This window comes from Parambassis ranga, chromosome 10, assembly GCF_900634625.1.
Source record: "Parambassis ranga chromosome 10, fParRan2.1, whole genome shotgun sequence".
NCBI lineage: Eukaryota > Metazoa > Chordata > Actinopteri > Ambassidae > Parambassis > Parambassis ranga.
Genome location: NC_041031.1, coordinates 15,725,772 through 15,740,705, shown reverse-complemented (window position 1 = coordinate 15,740,705; position 14,934 = coordinate 15,725,772). Strand labels below are relative to the sequence as shown.

General features: G+C 39.4%; 3 protein-coding genes across 3 annotated transcripts; 1 reads left to right on the top strand and 2 right to left on the bottom strand.

The window, feature by feature from the left end:
* Positions 1 to 176: 176 nt before the first annotated feature.
* On the top strand, positions 177 to 2,419 carry mcts1 (MCTS1 re-initiation and release factor). The gene is made up of 6 exons (XM_028416749.1): positions 177 to 372; positions 989 to 1,141; positions 1,230 to 1,327; positions 1,403 to 1,536; positions 1,653 to 1,720; positions 2,165 to 2,419. Exons 1-6 carry the CDS (start codon positions 362 to 364, stop codon positions 2,244 to 2,246), a joined length of 546 nt encoding a protein of 181 aa, XP_028272550.1. The 5' UTR covers positions 177 to 361; the 3' UTR covers positions 2,247 to 2,419.
* A 301-nt stretch (positions 2,420 to 2,720) lies between these two features.
* On the bottom strand, positions 2,721 to 5,208 carry c1galt1c1 (C1GALT1-specific chaperone 1). The gene is made up of 2 exons (XM_028416748.1): positions 5,044 to 5,208; positions 2,721 to 4,262 (listed from the first exon to the last, which is right to left on the bottom strand). The coding sequence occupies exon 2, from the start codon at positions 4,246 to 4,248 to the stop codon at positions 3,295 to 3,297; it is 954 nt and encodes a 317-aa protein (XP_028272549.1). The 5' UTR covers positions 4,249 to 4,262; positions 5,044 to 5,208; the 3' UTR covers positions 2,721 to 3,294.
* A 3,986-nt stretch (positions 5,209 to 9,194) lies between these two features.
* Positions 9,195 to 13,841, bottom strand: clic2 (chloride intracellular channel 2). The gene is made up of 6 exons (XM_028416686.1): positions 13,553 to 13,841; positions 11,988 to 12,097; positions 11,348 to 11,473; positions 11,149 to 11,249; positions 10,513 to 10,694; positions 9,195 to 9,770 (listed from the first exon to the last, which is right to left on the bottom strand). The coding sequence occupies exons 1-6, from the start codon at positions 13,604 to 13,606 to the stop codon at positions 9,612 to 9,614; spliced, it is 732 nt and encodes a 243-aa protein (XP_028272487.1). The 5' UTR covers positions 13,607 to 13,841; the 3' UTR covers positions 9,195 to 9,611.
* Positions 13,842 to 14,934: the final 1,093 nt, after the last annotated feature.

Sequence of the window (14,934 nt, the reverse complement as noted above, 5' to 3'; positions counted from 1 at the left end):
TTGAAATGTTTTAGTTATGAAAGGGGGCAGCTTTTCTTTTCTATTATTTAAAATTAAAAAATAAAATCTGCTCCCTGATTCGGATTTAGTAAACAAAGTATTTCAGTTGCAGGAGTTACCTATGACAGGGGAGAACGGAAGCGCCAGTCTGAACTGCCGTGTAACGTTAAAAACTGTCGTAAAATGACGCAACATTTACACCACTGGCCTTCCACTGCCAAACAGGCGTGGATATACTGTAGCATTTAATAGCATAACCGTATTTTGTGTTTTATTTCTTGTTTACCCATCGAGGTCAGGCGCAGTAAATACGGACGAGCTTTGATACACTTGAGGAACGCGGAAACAGTGACCAACAAGGATGTTTAAAAAGTATGCTACTTTTTATTTCAGTGTTGTTACGTTAGCTAGCTACAGTTAGGTGGCTAATGCTAACTAGTTGTTCATAGTGTCTCCCGAGTTTATAGGAGGCTAATGCACATTTAATGAGAAAAGCAGTCACAATATATTGTGAGATTATCTGTTATTGTTGTTAGAGACGAGCTGCATCACTAACACTCATTAAAAAAACAACTGTGCGAGTGTGTCAGTGCTATGATGAATCGAAAATGCCCAGACACCAGTTTAACATTCTCTGAACTTCTACAATCAGAATCACAAGACGAGTATGTTGTTGTCTCTCCAAGACTGTTATATGAACATAATATAATATTTGGTAGCATTGATATATCTTTATAGGAAACAAGCAAGAGTTTCATTGCTGTTAAGTAAACTGACATACCATTGACTACCAAATGTGTTTAGGTTTAATTTAACTAAAGCACAGTGGACATATTTGTTTATCAAATGATCAGAAATAAAGAAAAAATGTATCGAAATGTAATGTATGTACAGTATGTATGTAACTCATTGCTTTGAATGTACACGGACTGTTCGTTCATGTTTACTGTTGTGCTTACTCACAAAAATATTTTGTCATTTGTTGTAGATTTGATGAGAAGGAGAATGTGTCTAACTGCATCCAGTTGAAAACATCTGTGATCAAAGGCATCAAAAATCAGCTGTTGGAACAGTTTCCAGACATTGAGTCATGGCTCAATCACATAATGCCAAAAAAGGACCCTGTCAAGATAGTGAGATGGTAGGATTGATCATTTTATCTATGTTCTACATGCAGTGGTTTAGTAGATGTCCCTTACATTTTTTTGACATGTCTTTATTTACTCCAGCCATGAACACATTGAAATCCTGACAGTGAATGGAGAGCTGCTTTTCTTCAGACAGAGGGAGGGACCATTCTACCCAACCCTCAGACTGTTGCATAAATGTATGTGAGATATGATGACAGCTGGGTTTGTATTTGACAGTCCTCATACTGATAAGATTTATTTTCTTCCTTCAGATCCTTTCATTCTTCCACACCAGCAAGTAGACAAAGGGGCCATTAAATTTGTCTTAAGCGGAGCCAACATCATGTGCCCAGGGCTGACGTCACCAGGCGCTAAACTCTATCCGGCAGAAGCGGACACAGTAGTTGTATCCTTTTACACAAAGTGCTGCACTTCAGGCTGGCTGATTTCTGTATATTATATGTAATATGAATAGCACTGTCACCTTTCTTCTGCAAATTTTTCTTTAATAAGTTTTTGCAGGCCATAATGGCAGAGGGAAAACAACATGCACTATGTGTTGGTGTAATGAAGATGTCAGCAGAAAGCATGTGAGTACACATCACTGAAGCAAATCCCACTTAAAGGTAGGGTAGGAGATTTCATTCTGATGCACTTTTTATTAAATTAGTGTAACTTCTCTTTACAATCCGATAGCAACCGATTAGTTCGGCAGTTTCACTTTAAAACAAAGAATATTAATCATCTGTGGAAGCTATAAAACGCTAAAAACATCAGCCAATACCCCTGTGCGTATAGTTGGCTGGTTGTCACTCTCTTCCTGCTCTGCGCGCACCAGAGAGGTATGTGCATGATGGCCAGAGTCAAAGACTGGTTGGGAGGCATGGCTTCGGGGTAAGCTCCGAGAGAAAGGGGCTATGTTTACTTTCAAAATCTGGCTGACTCTCACTGAGTTTTCGAAATCTCCTACCCTACCTTTAACAGTTGCTGCTCTTTTAATGTGTAATCTTAACCTTTTTGTTCTTTGCTAACAGAGAAAAAGTCAACAAGGGAATCGGAATTGAAAACGTTCACTATCTGAATGATGGATTATGGCACATGAAGACGTACAAATGATGACCTTTATGCTTGCAACGCCTAAACTCCCCTCCCTCCCTTGACAGTCAGGCAGGAGCTGCCATTCAGTCAACTGTTTACACCTATATACAGACCTAGCTGTGTAACCTGCTGGAGGCTTTGAATCATCCAATAATATGCACAAATTAAAAGAAACCGCTTGCTTAAAGCCACTTTCTCTCTTGATATTTTGAACTGGATACACTTGAAGCATTGTTTTTATATTTGCATTGTTTACATGCAATTGAATCGTGCTGTGTCTACACAAGGGTTCAGGATGTGACCTTATTCTTATTAAACAACACATAATGACAAAAGGAGTGGCAAGGTGGAACACGTTTTGACTGTTGGACCAGTTTTGCTATTAACTGATGGTAGTAACCAGGGAAGCACTAGACACTTTATTTAAAAGCTATTACCCATTTACATAAAAAACATTAACACTTCAGGATTCTTTACCCACAAAACCACAGACCTGTTTGGTAATGAATTTTATTTTTATTACTTTTAAGTCAATTAAATGCATTTTCAGCGGAACAATGATGCTTCCACTGTCTTTTTAAAAATGTAAAAGAAGAAACTAATTTTACCCTTAACAGGGGAGTTATGTGTTAATAATTTAGCTGCAAAGGCCAATTTTCTTCAAAACTGATCTTAAGAACAATCTTCAAAACTGAGAGATTATGTATTCTTAAAAAATATTAAGTAATAAGTTATTCATAGAGAGGTCCAAAACTTCAAAATCACTTGAAAACCACAAAACATTTGAAATTAATCACAACAATGATCACAGATAAGAGACTCATATCACTTTGATGGATTTTCCAGGTCAATCTGCTTCAAAGGAAGGCACCCCCACTGTTCAACTACAGCTCAGAGGACTTGAGTACAGACAGTGCCTTGTGCAAAAGGTACAAAATAGACATAAAACTGTTGCTCCCACGGAGGATCCTTTTTTATAAACAGCATAAGAAAACTATCTCCCCAAAGTTAATTTTGCCATCATAGAAGCAAAATATGTTTATACAGAATATTCAGCTTAATACTTTCAATCATTGTCCGAACCTTCGGGAGGATAAAACGCTAATGAGTCGTGAAAATCATGGCCATAAGGACGAAGTCTGTAAACTCCAAACATCATAACCTGCATCTGATTCGGGGACATTCCGCTGAATGTGACTGCCATGTCGGAGCAGCAGCCGTCCAACACATCAGCTGGGTTGTCCCCCATGCTGTCTTTGATCAGGGTGTCGACAGTCTTGCTGTTGAACAGGCCCTTCCCATGTGCATCCTCCCCATTCTCTGCAAACACACCTGTGTATTTAAGACACACAGCTAGTTGCTTGTCTTCACTTAGCTTCCACAGGGCACGTCCTCTTTCTGGACACTTGTCTTCATCCTTGAACACCTCCACCAGTCTTTTCAAAGCTTCATAGCTCAGAACAATGCCACTGTCGTACGCCACATATTCAAGCTCCCCCGACTTCATAGCGTTTCCCAAGTAGAATGGTTCACTGGGATTCTTTGTGAGCACAAGGTACTTGAGGTTCTCAATGATGGCAAATGTGGTGGGTTGTGCTACAAAAAACCACTGCAGGTCACCGGCATTTTCGTAGGCATGCTTCAGAGCTTTGCGCAATCTTGCCCAGTCGTCTTTTTCATTCAGGTCTACAGCCTCGAGTGCTTTAGAGGCCTCTGAGGTGTAAAACACAGGCTTGTCACAGTGTTTGCTCCAGGTGTCCGCTGTTGTAGCCCAGTAAATGAGGTTCTTAGGCTGGACCATAATAACACAGTAGACCTGGACCTGATTGTTCAACTCCTGCACTTGACTCTCAGAAAGACTTGTCAGATCCTCTTTACTTGGAGCCTTCACGTGGTGGTGATGATGTTCCTCTGTTCTGGACTCAGTGCCTGGGCTGAAACTACTCAGAAGTGACAACACCAAGCAGAAGAGGCCTCCCATGACCATCCCCTTCATGAATGAGCCCCCCTCAGACAACATGGTGGAAACGGACACTGCACAAGGAAAAATATATATCCTTAGTTATTTTCAGAAGCAAAAATGTACATCCATCATGAGGATTGGAGTGGTCAGGAGAAAAACAGCTTGTATTTATAATGAAATTCTGCCTAACAGGGAAGACATCTACAGGAGAGAATCTGCTGGCAGAGAGAGCCCTTTGTACATGCTGTGACCTTGTGCGTTTACGTTTATGTGGTGAAGCATTAAATTCTGTTAAAAACAGGAAGAGTAAATTACAATTAAACAGGCTCCAGGTTCAAAATGTGTTTTGCCTGACAGTGAGAAACTAAATAGCAATGGACTACAGCATGAATATTATTTTTTGATTAGGCTATTCTAAAATGGCTTGTTTTAAAAAGTTAAAATAATCATGTCATACTGATAAAAGTAAGATACTGTGATCAATTAGTGAAAAAACAAGAATTAGTGACAATTGTTGTAAAATTATAAAATTACATAAACACTGTTAGAGCTGGCATCGGATCGTGTAGTTCAATGTTACCTGAACAAATTAAACACCAGTTGTTGAGATGCTATTTACACAGAGGCACAGGGACAGTTCGGGTCAGACAGGATGAACTTTTAATATTACAACATTTAAGGTTAGGTCCGAACATCGAGCATTCACGTCAGGCCACTTCATAAAACTACAACGAAGGTCCTAACAGAAGTCTCCACAACTACCAACTGTCACCTTACGGCTTCTTCGTACCAGGCTAACTCGGGGGTTTTGTTAGCAACATAAAAAGCACAAATAAAGAGAGTTTAATGTACCTAGCTGCGTTGACGCTGCCGTGCCAGCCGGTGCTCCTGCTCCGCAGGTCTTTCAGTCCCCAGCTCTTTTCCTGTGAGATTAAAATCGTCAGCTCGGACAGTTAAAATCCAGGTATGCGCATTCTCTCCTTCCTGTTTCTTCGCTCTCTTCTGCTTCTTCGTGTGTTTTTTTAACTTCTTCTTCTTTGAGTTTCCTGGCAGCAAACAGCGCTGGAGTTGAAATACTGCCACCGTTCGGAATTAGTAAAGCATTACACCAACATGTCTATTGAGTGAGTTCAGACAACATGCAGTCATTAGACATTACATTACATTTAAAATGATTTAAGTTTTTATTTATATAATATGTTTTCTAATAATTTAATATGTTTAACTACATTTAAATACATAATAACAATTCAAATTCTGCTCCAAGTCTTTTATTTTTTTCCAACTTGTAATCTGATATAAATGTCCTAAAAAGTTCATTTAGAGCAAAAAAGTGTAGCTACATTCAACAATATGTTTTTTTTTTCTTCGTTATCATGTGTTATCTCACACCATGATGGTTTGGTCACACCTGCTGGCCAGGCCAGGTGGGGCCTTTACCATGTTATCCAGGTGCTACAGCTTCCTCCCATATCCCCATTATGGATGTTAGGCTAATTATGGGACACTAAATTGCCTGTAAGTGTGAGTGTGTATGGTTGTGTGTCTCTTTGTGTTAGCCTAGACTGGTGCCTCTTGCCCATTAAAAGCTGGGATAGGCTCTGTTATGCTTTTTTTCTGTGAGATCCTTAGTTTCCTGGTTATTCTTAGTATATTTGTGTTTTCATTTCTTTTCCTGTGTTTTTGTAGTTGTGTTTTGTGTTTCCTGTGGTTTGGTCTTGTTTCCGGTTTTATTTTGAAAGTCTTGTTTTTCTTGCATATATCCATGTGTTTTACTTCCTCCTGTGTTTCTTTTTGTGATTACCTGCTCCACCCTGATTGTGTTCACCTGTGTCTTGTTACCCTTGTCTATATAAGACTTGCGCTCCCCTTTGTCCCAGAATCGGTCAGGCTGGATTTGAATTACTGACAAAAGATATTTCTAAACAATGTCTTTTCAAAGGACCCAGTGACGTCTATTTGTACCAGTGACTCAGTGCTGTGATTGTAATCTTCTTGCCCTTAACAGAACTAGGTTTAATTACAGAGCTCATAAATCGAATGCTCACGCCAGAGGAAGAAAGATTTAGTCAAATTGACAATGAAGTGACACCAAGTAACATCTGCTCAGGTTTGTTTTTTTCCTCTTTGGAGCAAAACCAACCTCTGGGTGTGGAACCTTCACGCAGACATCTATACAGTTTCATCAGCTATCGTGTTCTGTCTCTTCTGCCTTTTCTATACCCACAGTGTAACCTTAAAGCTGCCTCTTGTCACTGATGCTCAGCAGCCAGACGCATCAAATATTGTTGTTTTCAGCAATGTCACAGGCGCAGAGACAATAAATCACCCGATACCTTGCCGAAAGAACATTACTGACCTTTCAGTTTGACAAAAAGCCCAGTGGCCCAAGGCAGAAGAAAACTATATAAGAAAATTACTTAACTGAGGCAAAGAATGTGTAATGTGTAATATTGTGAAAGCAATATATATATATATATATATATATATATATATATATATATATATATATATATATATATATATATATATATATATATATATATATATATATATATATATATATATTGCTTTCACAATATTACACATTACACATTCTTTGCCTCAGTTAAGTAATTTTCTCATAATGACTCTAAACAGGTGAAAGCTAACACAACTTATTCACAAACTTAAATTTAAGCCAAGTGAATGTGAAGCCAAGTGTGTGTGTGTGTGTATAAAAACACTAAATGGACAAAAATTAAATTAAATTTTTATAATCAAATACTAACATACACTTTTTAACCCAGCCTTACAGACCTCTTCTTACCCTTTTTCCCCTCCACACGTGGTTACAGTGGTCCATACAGGGCATGCAAAAACAAAGCATTGCTCATGGTTAACAAAATGTTTTCACCGTACTGTGACCTGCAGTCAGAATTAATGGCCTCACAGATGTTTGTCATTGAACAAAAAATGACGTAGAAACTTGCAGTGACTTCTCACAGGCACTGTGTGTGTGTGTGTGTGTGTGTGTACCTGAGACATGAACAATGACACGACTGAGCAGCTCATCACTGAGCCATGGTGTCAGACACGGCCATCAGAGCTCCTCTGGACTGATTACTGCTGCAGAGTAAACATTTGTTTGGCCGCTCTGGTCAAGCAGAGATAGGTTTCGGCTGAATTGACAGGGTCTCCTAAATTGTGTCTATGACGCCTGATCCATCGCGTCCAAACCATTAAGAAGGAGACTGGGTGTGATGATAATGTATCGATCAGACTGTGATGGATGGGCTCTGGGGTTATATAAGAGAAGTTCTTGGTCGAGTTGAGGATTAGTCCAGATCTGGTCACCCGAACAGTAGAGGCACAATGCTTTCTGTAGCTCTGCTTTACCTGCTAGCTGTCATTTGTTCTGCCACATGGACACATGCTCTGCCCCTGTACCCCGAGCCCAACCTGGAGCCACAAGCAGGTGAGAAGCTTTTATGGTTGTCTGCTGCTTTTTAGACATTTTATTTTCAGTTTTAACTGTACTTTTGTTTTATACAAATGTAACATTTTAAAACAGACCTGTTGACTCGAGAAATACTGGGATACTTGTAACTTTATTTGTAATGACTGGATTCAAATCCATTCCAACAGATTTCATTCAGAAATTGGTGTCAGAAGTGGAGGATGGAGCCAACACTGCTGAAGAGGAGCAGAGAGAGGTGAATAATCTGTATCCTCTTCTGATGCAGCACAATGGAGGGAGGGACTCCTGGATTAAAGGTAAAGAAAAATCTGCACACAGCTATATGCAGTGCAAAGATGGAGGTGGATATAATGATGTTTCTACTCTTGTTTCATTCAGGGGCAAAAGATTCTGTACAACAGGATAAGTTTTCAAACATGGTAAGGCTTAAAAAAAACCCAGCATTTCTGCATACTAGAAGCTAGACCCTTTCAAAATAAAAGTTTTGTAATAGATAAAACTCTTTCATTAGTGAACGCTTTCATCCCATTGTTTTTTTTTTTTAGGTGGAAGACCTGAAAGAAGCTGTGCTGAAGCTGGCAGCGGCTGACAGGTTTCGCTCTCAGGGTTTTCTCAGATCAGAGCAGACCCTGCCAAAAACTAACAAAAGAGGTGAGTGACTGTTTGTTTAACAAGCAAATGCCACACCTGCTCTGAGCTGAGATCACATAACAATACAGGATATGATATATGAGCTGATCTTATTATAAATGTAATATGTACATAAGGATGTTTAAGTAAGGCAAATAATTTACACCTAAAACGACAGGGATGGATGCAGCTCTTACTCTTATTTAAGTAGAATTGTGTTATAATCTTTTTAATATGTAAAGGACTAATATAGTAATGAATCTTAATATTTAATGTTAACATCTGTAACTCCTCCTTTAAGTTGTATCTCATTTGTTGCATCCTTGTTTGATTATATTGTCAGTCCTCCTAATATTGTCAAATGATCACATTTACATCACAGTGTGTATATTAACGAAGGAAAGTGACATATCATGTAATTACAAATAGTGACAACATTTTGTTATGTTAAACACACACAGCAGCAACTACACATGTGGAGTCAGTTTTATTCGCACAGTTCAACGTCAGAAATTTCCTTTAAGGCGCATATAGTCCATGGAAAATATGAAATCCATAAACACAAAACATGCGATATAAAGGATGTTACAATAAAGAGACAGGATTAGGAAGATGGTGTATAATCCTCTCACGCTGTGTATAATTTCTCTCCTGTTCAGCCTGTTTCTGGAAATACTGCGTGACCAACTAGTGCAGTCGGCAGGACGGTGTGTGTTGGAAATCCTCTCCCTCTCCATCCTCACCTTTGTTTCCCATCATTTATCGTCTACACTGGATCAACAGAAGATATATTTTTAAAGCTGTAAAATGTTTTTCTTTTTTCGTGTGGCTGAAAATAAACTTGAATATCAGAAGTGCCATTTACTCCGATCGTTAATGAAATGTACTTTATGAGCACACACAGAAATCAAAATTATTACAAAGGAATGTTGTTTTTTATTGGTGTGACAGTGAAACAAACAAATCAATCAAATCAGGTACATGAGTGTTTGTTCATATTTTAAATAACTGTTTCTGCAGCTGCTGCTCAAACTAACACAATTACATATGTTTTAATGTGGGGTGTTTTGAATGTAAAACAAAAACAAAGCATGGAAAAAACATTTGTATTTACACTATAAACAGAACTCTGGTAAATATTAATCAACAGTCAAATTGCACTTTTGGCCTCTTTTTTTTCTGTGAGTGACTAAAGATAAACAGTCGATACATGCAACCAGTACAACATTTCACCCCGAGTCCTACCACAACATCAGCTCAGGGTTTCTGTGAAAGAATAGTATCTGGTGTGTAGTGCCCTCTACAGATGCTGGTTAAAAAAATGAGGATATTATTTGGTCTTGGCCACGCTGAAGTAAGCCTTCTCAATCTCAATGTCGGCCGGACACGTCTGTCTGAACTCCTCTCTTTCGTAGGCGTTTTTGAGGTACCGCCACACTCCCGTGAAGTGAGAAGGAATTTCAAAGTTGCAGTACTTCATGGCAGCAACCTGAAATAAAAGGAAAGAAAAACCAATGCTGAACACTCTGGGACTCACAGAGTAAAATATGCACAGAGAACCAGAGTCAGCTGGAATAAAATGTCGATTTTTGCCTTGGCTTACTGTTTAATTACTTTATTAACTGATTTTTTTTTTACAAAATGGACAATAAATACTGTCAAAGATTTACAAGTAGCTTCCGGTGGTTAGTTAACAGCTCCACCAAACAGTTATCTTCCCTTCAAATGACGTCTGCATGAAAATCAAAGTAAACAGAGGTGTGTTTATCAGAACTGTCTCCCACTGATCATCTGACACTCCCACAGATTGATATCTGCTGTCCTCATATATAAAACTGTATAAACAGTAATTCACACTAGCTCCACCTGCAGCAGATACAATGCTTCACTAATACTGAATAATTTAATGAAGTCTATATCAGTCACTTAGCATCATTTTCAGACTTGTATTTAATTAGGATTTGCTATGCTATTATTAAGAGGATAGTAGAGGATAGTTTACATATTTTATATAGCCTAATAAGAGTTTGGTGGTCCTCTGGTTCTGGATGTAAAAAGATATGAGATGAAACTAATTTACTCCCTTTTTCGGCCTGTGTTTTAGTTTTTTGTCCCTCAAACAGCTGGAGACGAGGTCAGGTCTCTCTCCCACATCACAGTCTTAAGTGATGCACTGTGTTCTCACATGTAGGTGGCCATTAGTGAAAAAAAAAAACACTCGACCATCTCACCCTGATCACATGCAGTTTAGGCAGCAGGTTGCAGTCAGCTAAGGTGAGGCGGTCGCCATCCAGGAACATCCTCTTTGAGATGGTGATGGTTTCTGTTGAGTTGTGGTCGATCTCCTCTGGGAGGGGAGAGTTCAGGTAAATGTCCAAGCGCTTGAACTCCCGCAGCAGGTTTTTCTCCTGCACTGCAGAATCAGAAACAGAGACGAAAGGATGAGGCGAGGCCATGAGTTGCAATAACCGTACACAGTACAATGGTTTGCAAAACTTTAAAAGTTAACGTTCAGTAAAGATAATTTCATGTCATCTAATCCACCATTTCATTCTGCAAACACAGTACTGGAGTCTAAAGATTTGTACATCACATGCGACTCTGGTCTGCCCTGTGTCCATATCAGGTTACCTTAATTCTCTAAATAAACTACATTACCCAGGGGACACGCTAAGTTCTCAACTGTCGGCTTTTGTCTGTCAGCACTCAGTCTCAGAGATGTTCCATTAAACTAACAATAATGCTGGGGGCACAAAGACATTCTGTCATTCTCCTGGCAAGAACAAGAACCTGGTTGTTGTTTGGAAAGACGAAATGCAGGAAAACACTGGGTGCTGTTGGATGTTAAATGGAGAAACCAAACTTACAGGCGTTATTCGGCTGGTTCTTGATGAAAGCGGAGAACTTAGCAAAAATGTCAGCACCCACATCAAAGGACTCTTTGTTTAGCGGGCTGAGATGAGGATACCTGCAGGGGAGAGTAGAAGGAAGAAGTCTGGGAGTACATTTGTGTAACATGAATAAAACACACTTCACTGCTATTTGTACAATGATTAAACACAGTACTTGGGAGGGGCTAGTGTTTGCTCCAAAAACTCCTCGATTTTGATGAAGTCTGTTTTGAGGGTGCCATTGTAGAGGAGGAAAGGAGGGTTGGTGCCGGGGGCCAGGTCTTTCAGCTCAGCTGGCTTCCTGGAGAGGACAAACAGAGTGGTGGAATAGGATTTATATTTGTGCCAAAACTGAGAGCATCTGTCAGAACAGAATCAATTCCCGTGGAGGAATGCTTTCAACACTGGCTGTTGGTTTAGCAATAAAAATACCCAGTGCTGGGAGTGGTCCAGTGTTTAAAAGGCCTAGTGTATGTGTGCTCTGAATCACTCAATTATCAGCTTCCTTTCAAAGTTTCCTGATCTTATTTGCATGTAGGTAATGACCCTGAGAAATCCTCACAATAAAACCTCAATTAAGGAAGGTGTTTATTTGATGGTGACACTGAGCTCTTTGTACACGCTGGCTTGATGGCTCCTCCCTCTAAATTCAGCACAACAGAGTGAGCAACACATCTATTGACTGGTGAGAAATAGTTTGTATTACAGGAAAAACCTCTCAAGTTCTCCCTCCTTTGCTTCTTAATAGTGTTCTGTGTGAAAGTCCCCACGACCAGATGCTCAGGAAATGTTTGTGCCAGTGGAGGGGTGCTTACTTCCTCATATCAACAGTGGTCACTGTGAACTTGACTCCTTTCAGCCACAGCACCATGAAGAGCCTCTGGCAGAAGGGACAGTTGCCCACATTTTCACCATCATGTCCAGCCTGGAAAACACAAGACAAATGTTCATTAGAAGTGTTCTACTACCTGCACTACAAAAAAAACTATTTAGTGTTTGCGCTGAAGAGGCAGGCATGTGCTGTAACAGACATCAGCAGATGCTGACATTTGCCAGATTAAAACCACAACAACATGGCAGTTAAACCCACAAGTGTTTGACATAAATAACTGGTTTTCGTGGCAAACTGAGTCCAGTCTCAAACTGTTCAGTTGTTCAGTTTAACTTTATGTCTATAGCATAAAAAGAATAACAGCAAAATATGAACAGAAACGGCCTGTGATTACATTTTAAGGTACACTTATTTATTTGAATGAAATGACAGGCTATAGCTTGTAAATGAACCATAGTTAGTAAAATAGCCTAATTTTTCTTCTTGTCTCCAGCCAGTTCATGGCTAAATAAGATAAATAAGAGCAATTGATTGATAGCTCACTGTCTCATATGTTAGGCTGTCCTGTTTTTAATTTAAACTAAAAAAATAAATAAAAAATAATTAACATTAATGCCTCAAGAAGCCAATCATGAACTCTGCTGCTCATTGCACTTCTGTTTGTCTCACAGTTTTGAAAACAATAATGTCCAGCTTCTATATAAGGGCATGACATCATGGTGGCTATCTGTGGCTGACATCTTACACATGTGGACGCAGTCAACCTCAGTGTGACATCACTACCAGCTACCTGCTGTCCTAAAACCAAAGAGTAAAAATGTGTCTCAGGCTATTCCTTGTCTTATCATTTATCATGAACTTATATTTACAATGTTAATAAATGGGATTCAGGGGGCACGTTTTAAATCTAAAAACATCATATTAGTAATAATTCTCATTACTGACTCCCTTTATATGTATTTTTTTCGTTTTTCAAATACAGTCCTATGTAGTCCACTAAAAGGGGCCCCACTAAGTCTCCTCATAGCTGTGGACAGCAGAATAAATGAGAATATTTGCAACTTGACAAAATGTCCCTTTAAGTGTCTGAGTTTATTTTACAAAGAGACGTAATATTTGACCTTATAGATCAGTATGAAACATGTCTGGCTTCATCTATATCTGAATGTGTGTGTACATAAAGTGGGTGTGCCTGGCTCATGCTTGAGGCTCTCCACGCTCCTCGCTCCTTCTGGGTGCCTGATGATAAGGTGGACTCTGTGTCTGTGCCCAGAGGTCACTGATAAAAGCCTGCTGAGACCCTCAGCTGGGATACAAACATCAACATCTGCAGTACATGGTATCTGGAGATGGTCCCAATCAAAAGGAGAGTTGTCCTCTGATTGATGCTGCTTATACCGACACATTTACTGACCTCCGTTAACTGACTCTTTTTTTTTTACCTCGGAAGGAATGGATGTAACACAAATGAGCTGAAACGTTATGTATATAGACAAATCTATGCAGCACTTTGACAGGTGCTAAAAAAATGAGAAAAGAATGACTGACCTTAATGAACAACTCGATGGTTGGCTCCTTTTCTGAGTTCTGTCGGAGTGCCATGTTGTCCCAAGAGTTATTTAAAGTCTGAGTGTCTGCTCCAGACAAAACCTCTCCTTGAGTTGGTAGGTTTGAGTTCCACAGATATCCAAACACCACGAGAGAGAAAGCTGATAACACTGTGCTCTTGAACAAACCCTGCTCTGGTTTCAGTGTGGATGTCAGGAGAAAGTACCAACACCTCACGGCTGCTTGTGTTTGTCTGAGGGTTCCTTAGAGGCTATCGCTCTGAACATACTTCACGAGTCAGGGGGAGAGGGAGGATCCAGAGCAATGGGCGGGGTACACACTCTTACACAGTCAAAGCCAAACTATTAGGAGGGGAGCTTAAAATAGGTCTTTCTGCATATTGGGCTCCACAGGACAGTGACTCAAAAAACACACAATTCAGACAATTGATTTTTAACCGTTCACATTCCAAACACTGTTTAATAAAACAAGCCAGCAACTGTGTGTTGATCTAACTGTGTGTCAGAAAGGTCCCACATGTGTGATGTGTGTGATGTATAATAACCTGGAAAAGCTGCTTTATTTGTTGTTTTAGAGAAAACGTAGTTTGAACAGTGGAGCAATGTCAGCAATATAGTATCAATGAAATATTTGATCAATGTATTATTATAGGTATAGGGCATATTTTGCATGTTGGTGGGGAGGTATTGGGTGTTGGTGAGTAATGTGTTCCACAGTGGGATTCCCCTTTGAGGGCATTAAAAAGGTTAGTTTTATTTTCTGGTTTAGAGCTGTATGTATGTGTTTACACAGAATAACAATATGTTACATTACCAATCATTATTATATTAAAGAATATAAGACTGATATACATGTGTTAGATTGGTGGACTGCACACTAATACTGAATTGTTCGGTATCAGTGTTTCTTGTAATGTGGTCTCATTTACAGTAAAGAGGGAGAATGGAAACATATGTGGCAAAATCCCCACAGCAGACACTTCCCTAAAACATAAGACCAACATCATGGCCAACATTATGAAATCTCTCACAAGGAATTTAAGAAGAGAAAGTATGCATGAGGCCCTGTGGTATGTGTTTGTGTCATTTCTGTCTGAGAGGATTCGGGGAATTTACACCACTTTAGGAGAAATGATGAAAAACATGATCAATCCTTGAAAATCATTAATAACATTTAACCATTACAGGAGATTTAACTGAGAAAGCGCCACATGAAAATGTAGCCTACAAACTTAGGGAGGTTATAGCCTGATTTTCCAGTTTTATGAACTGTGGTCTTCATTTCAACACAGTGGTGAGCCCATCCAGTTATCATTAATCGCTTCACTCAGCCTTCCTGTGGGAGGTGAGTGGAATTTTACT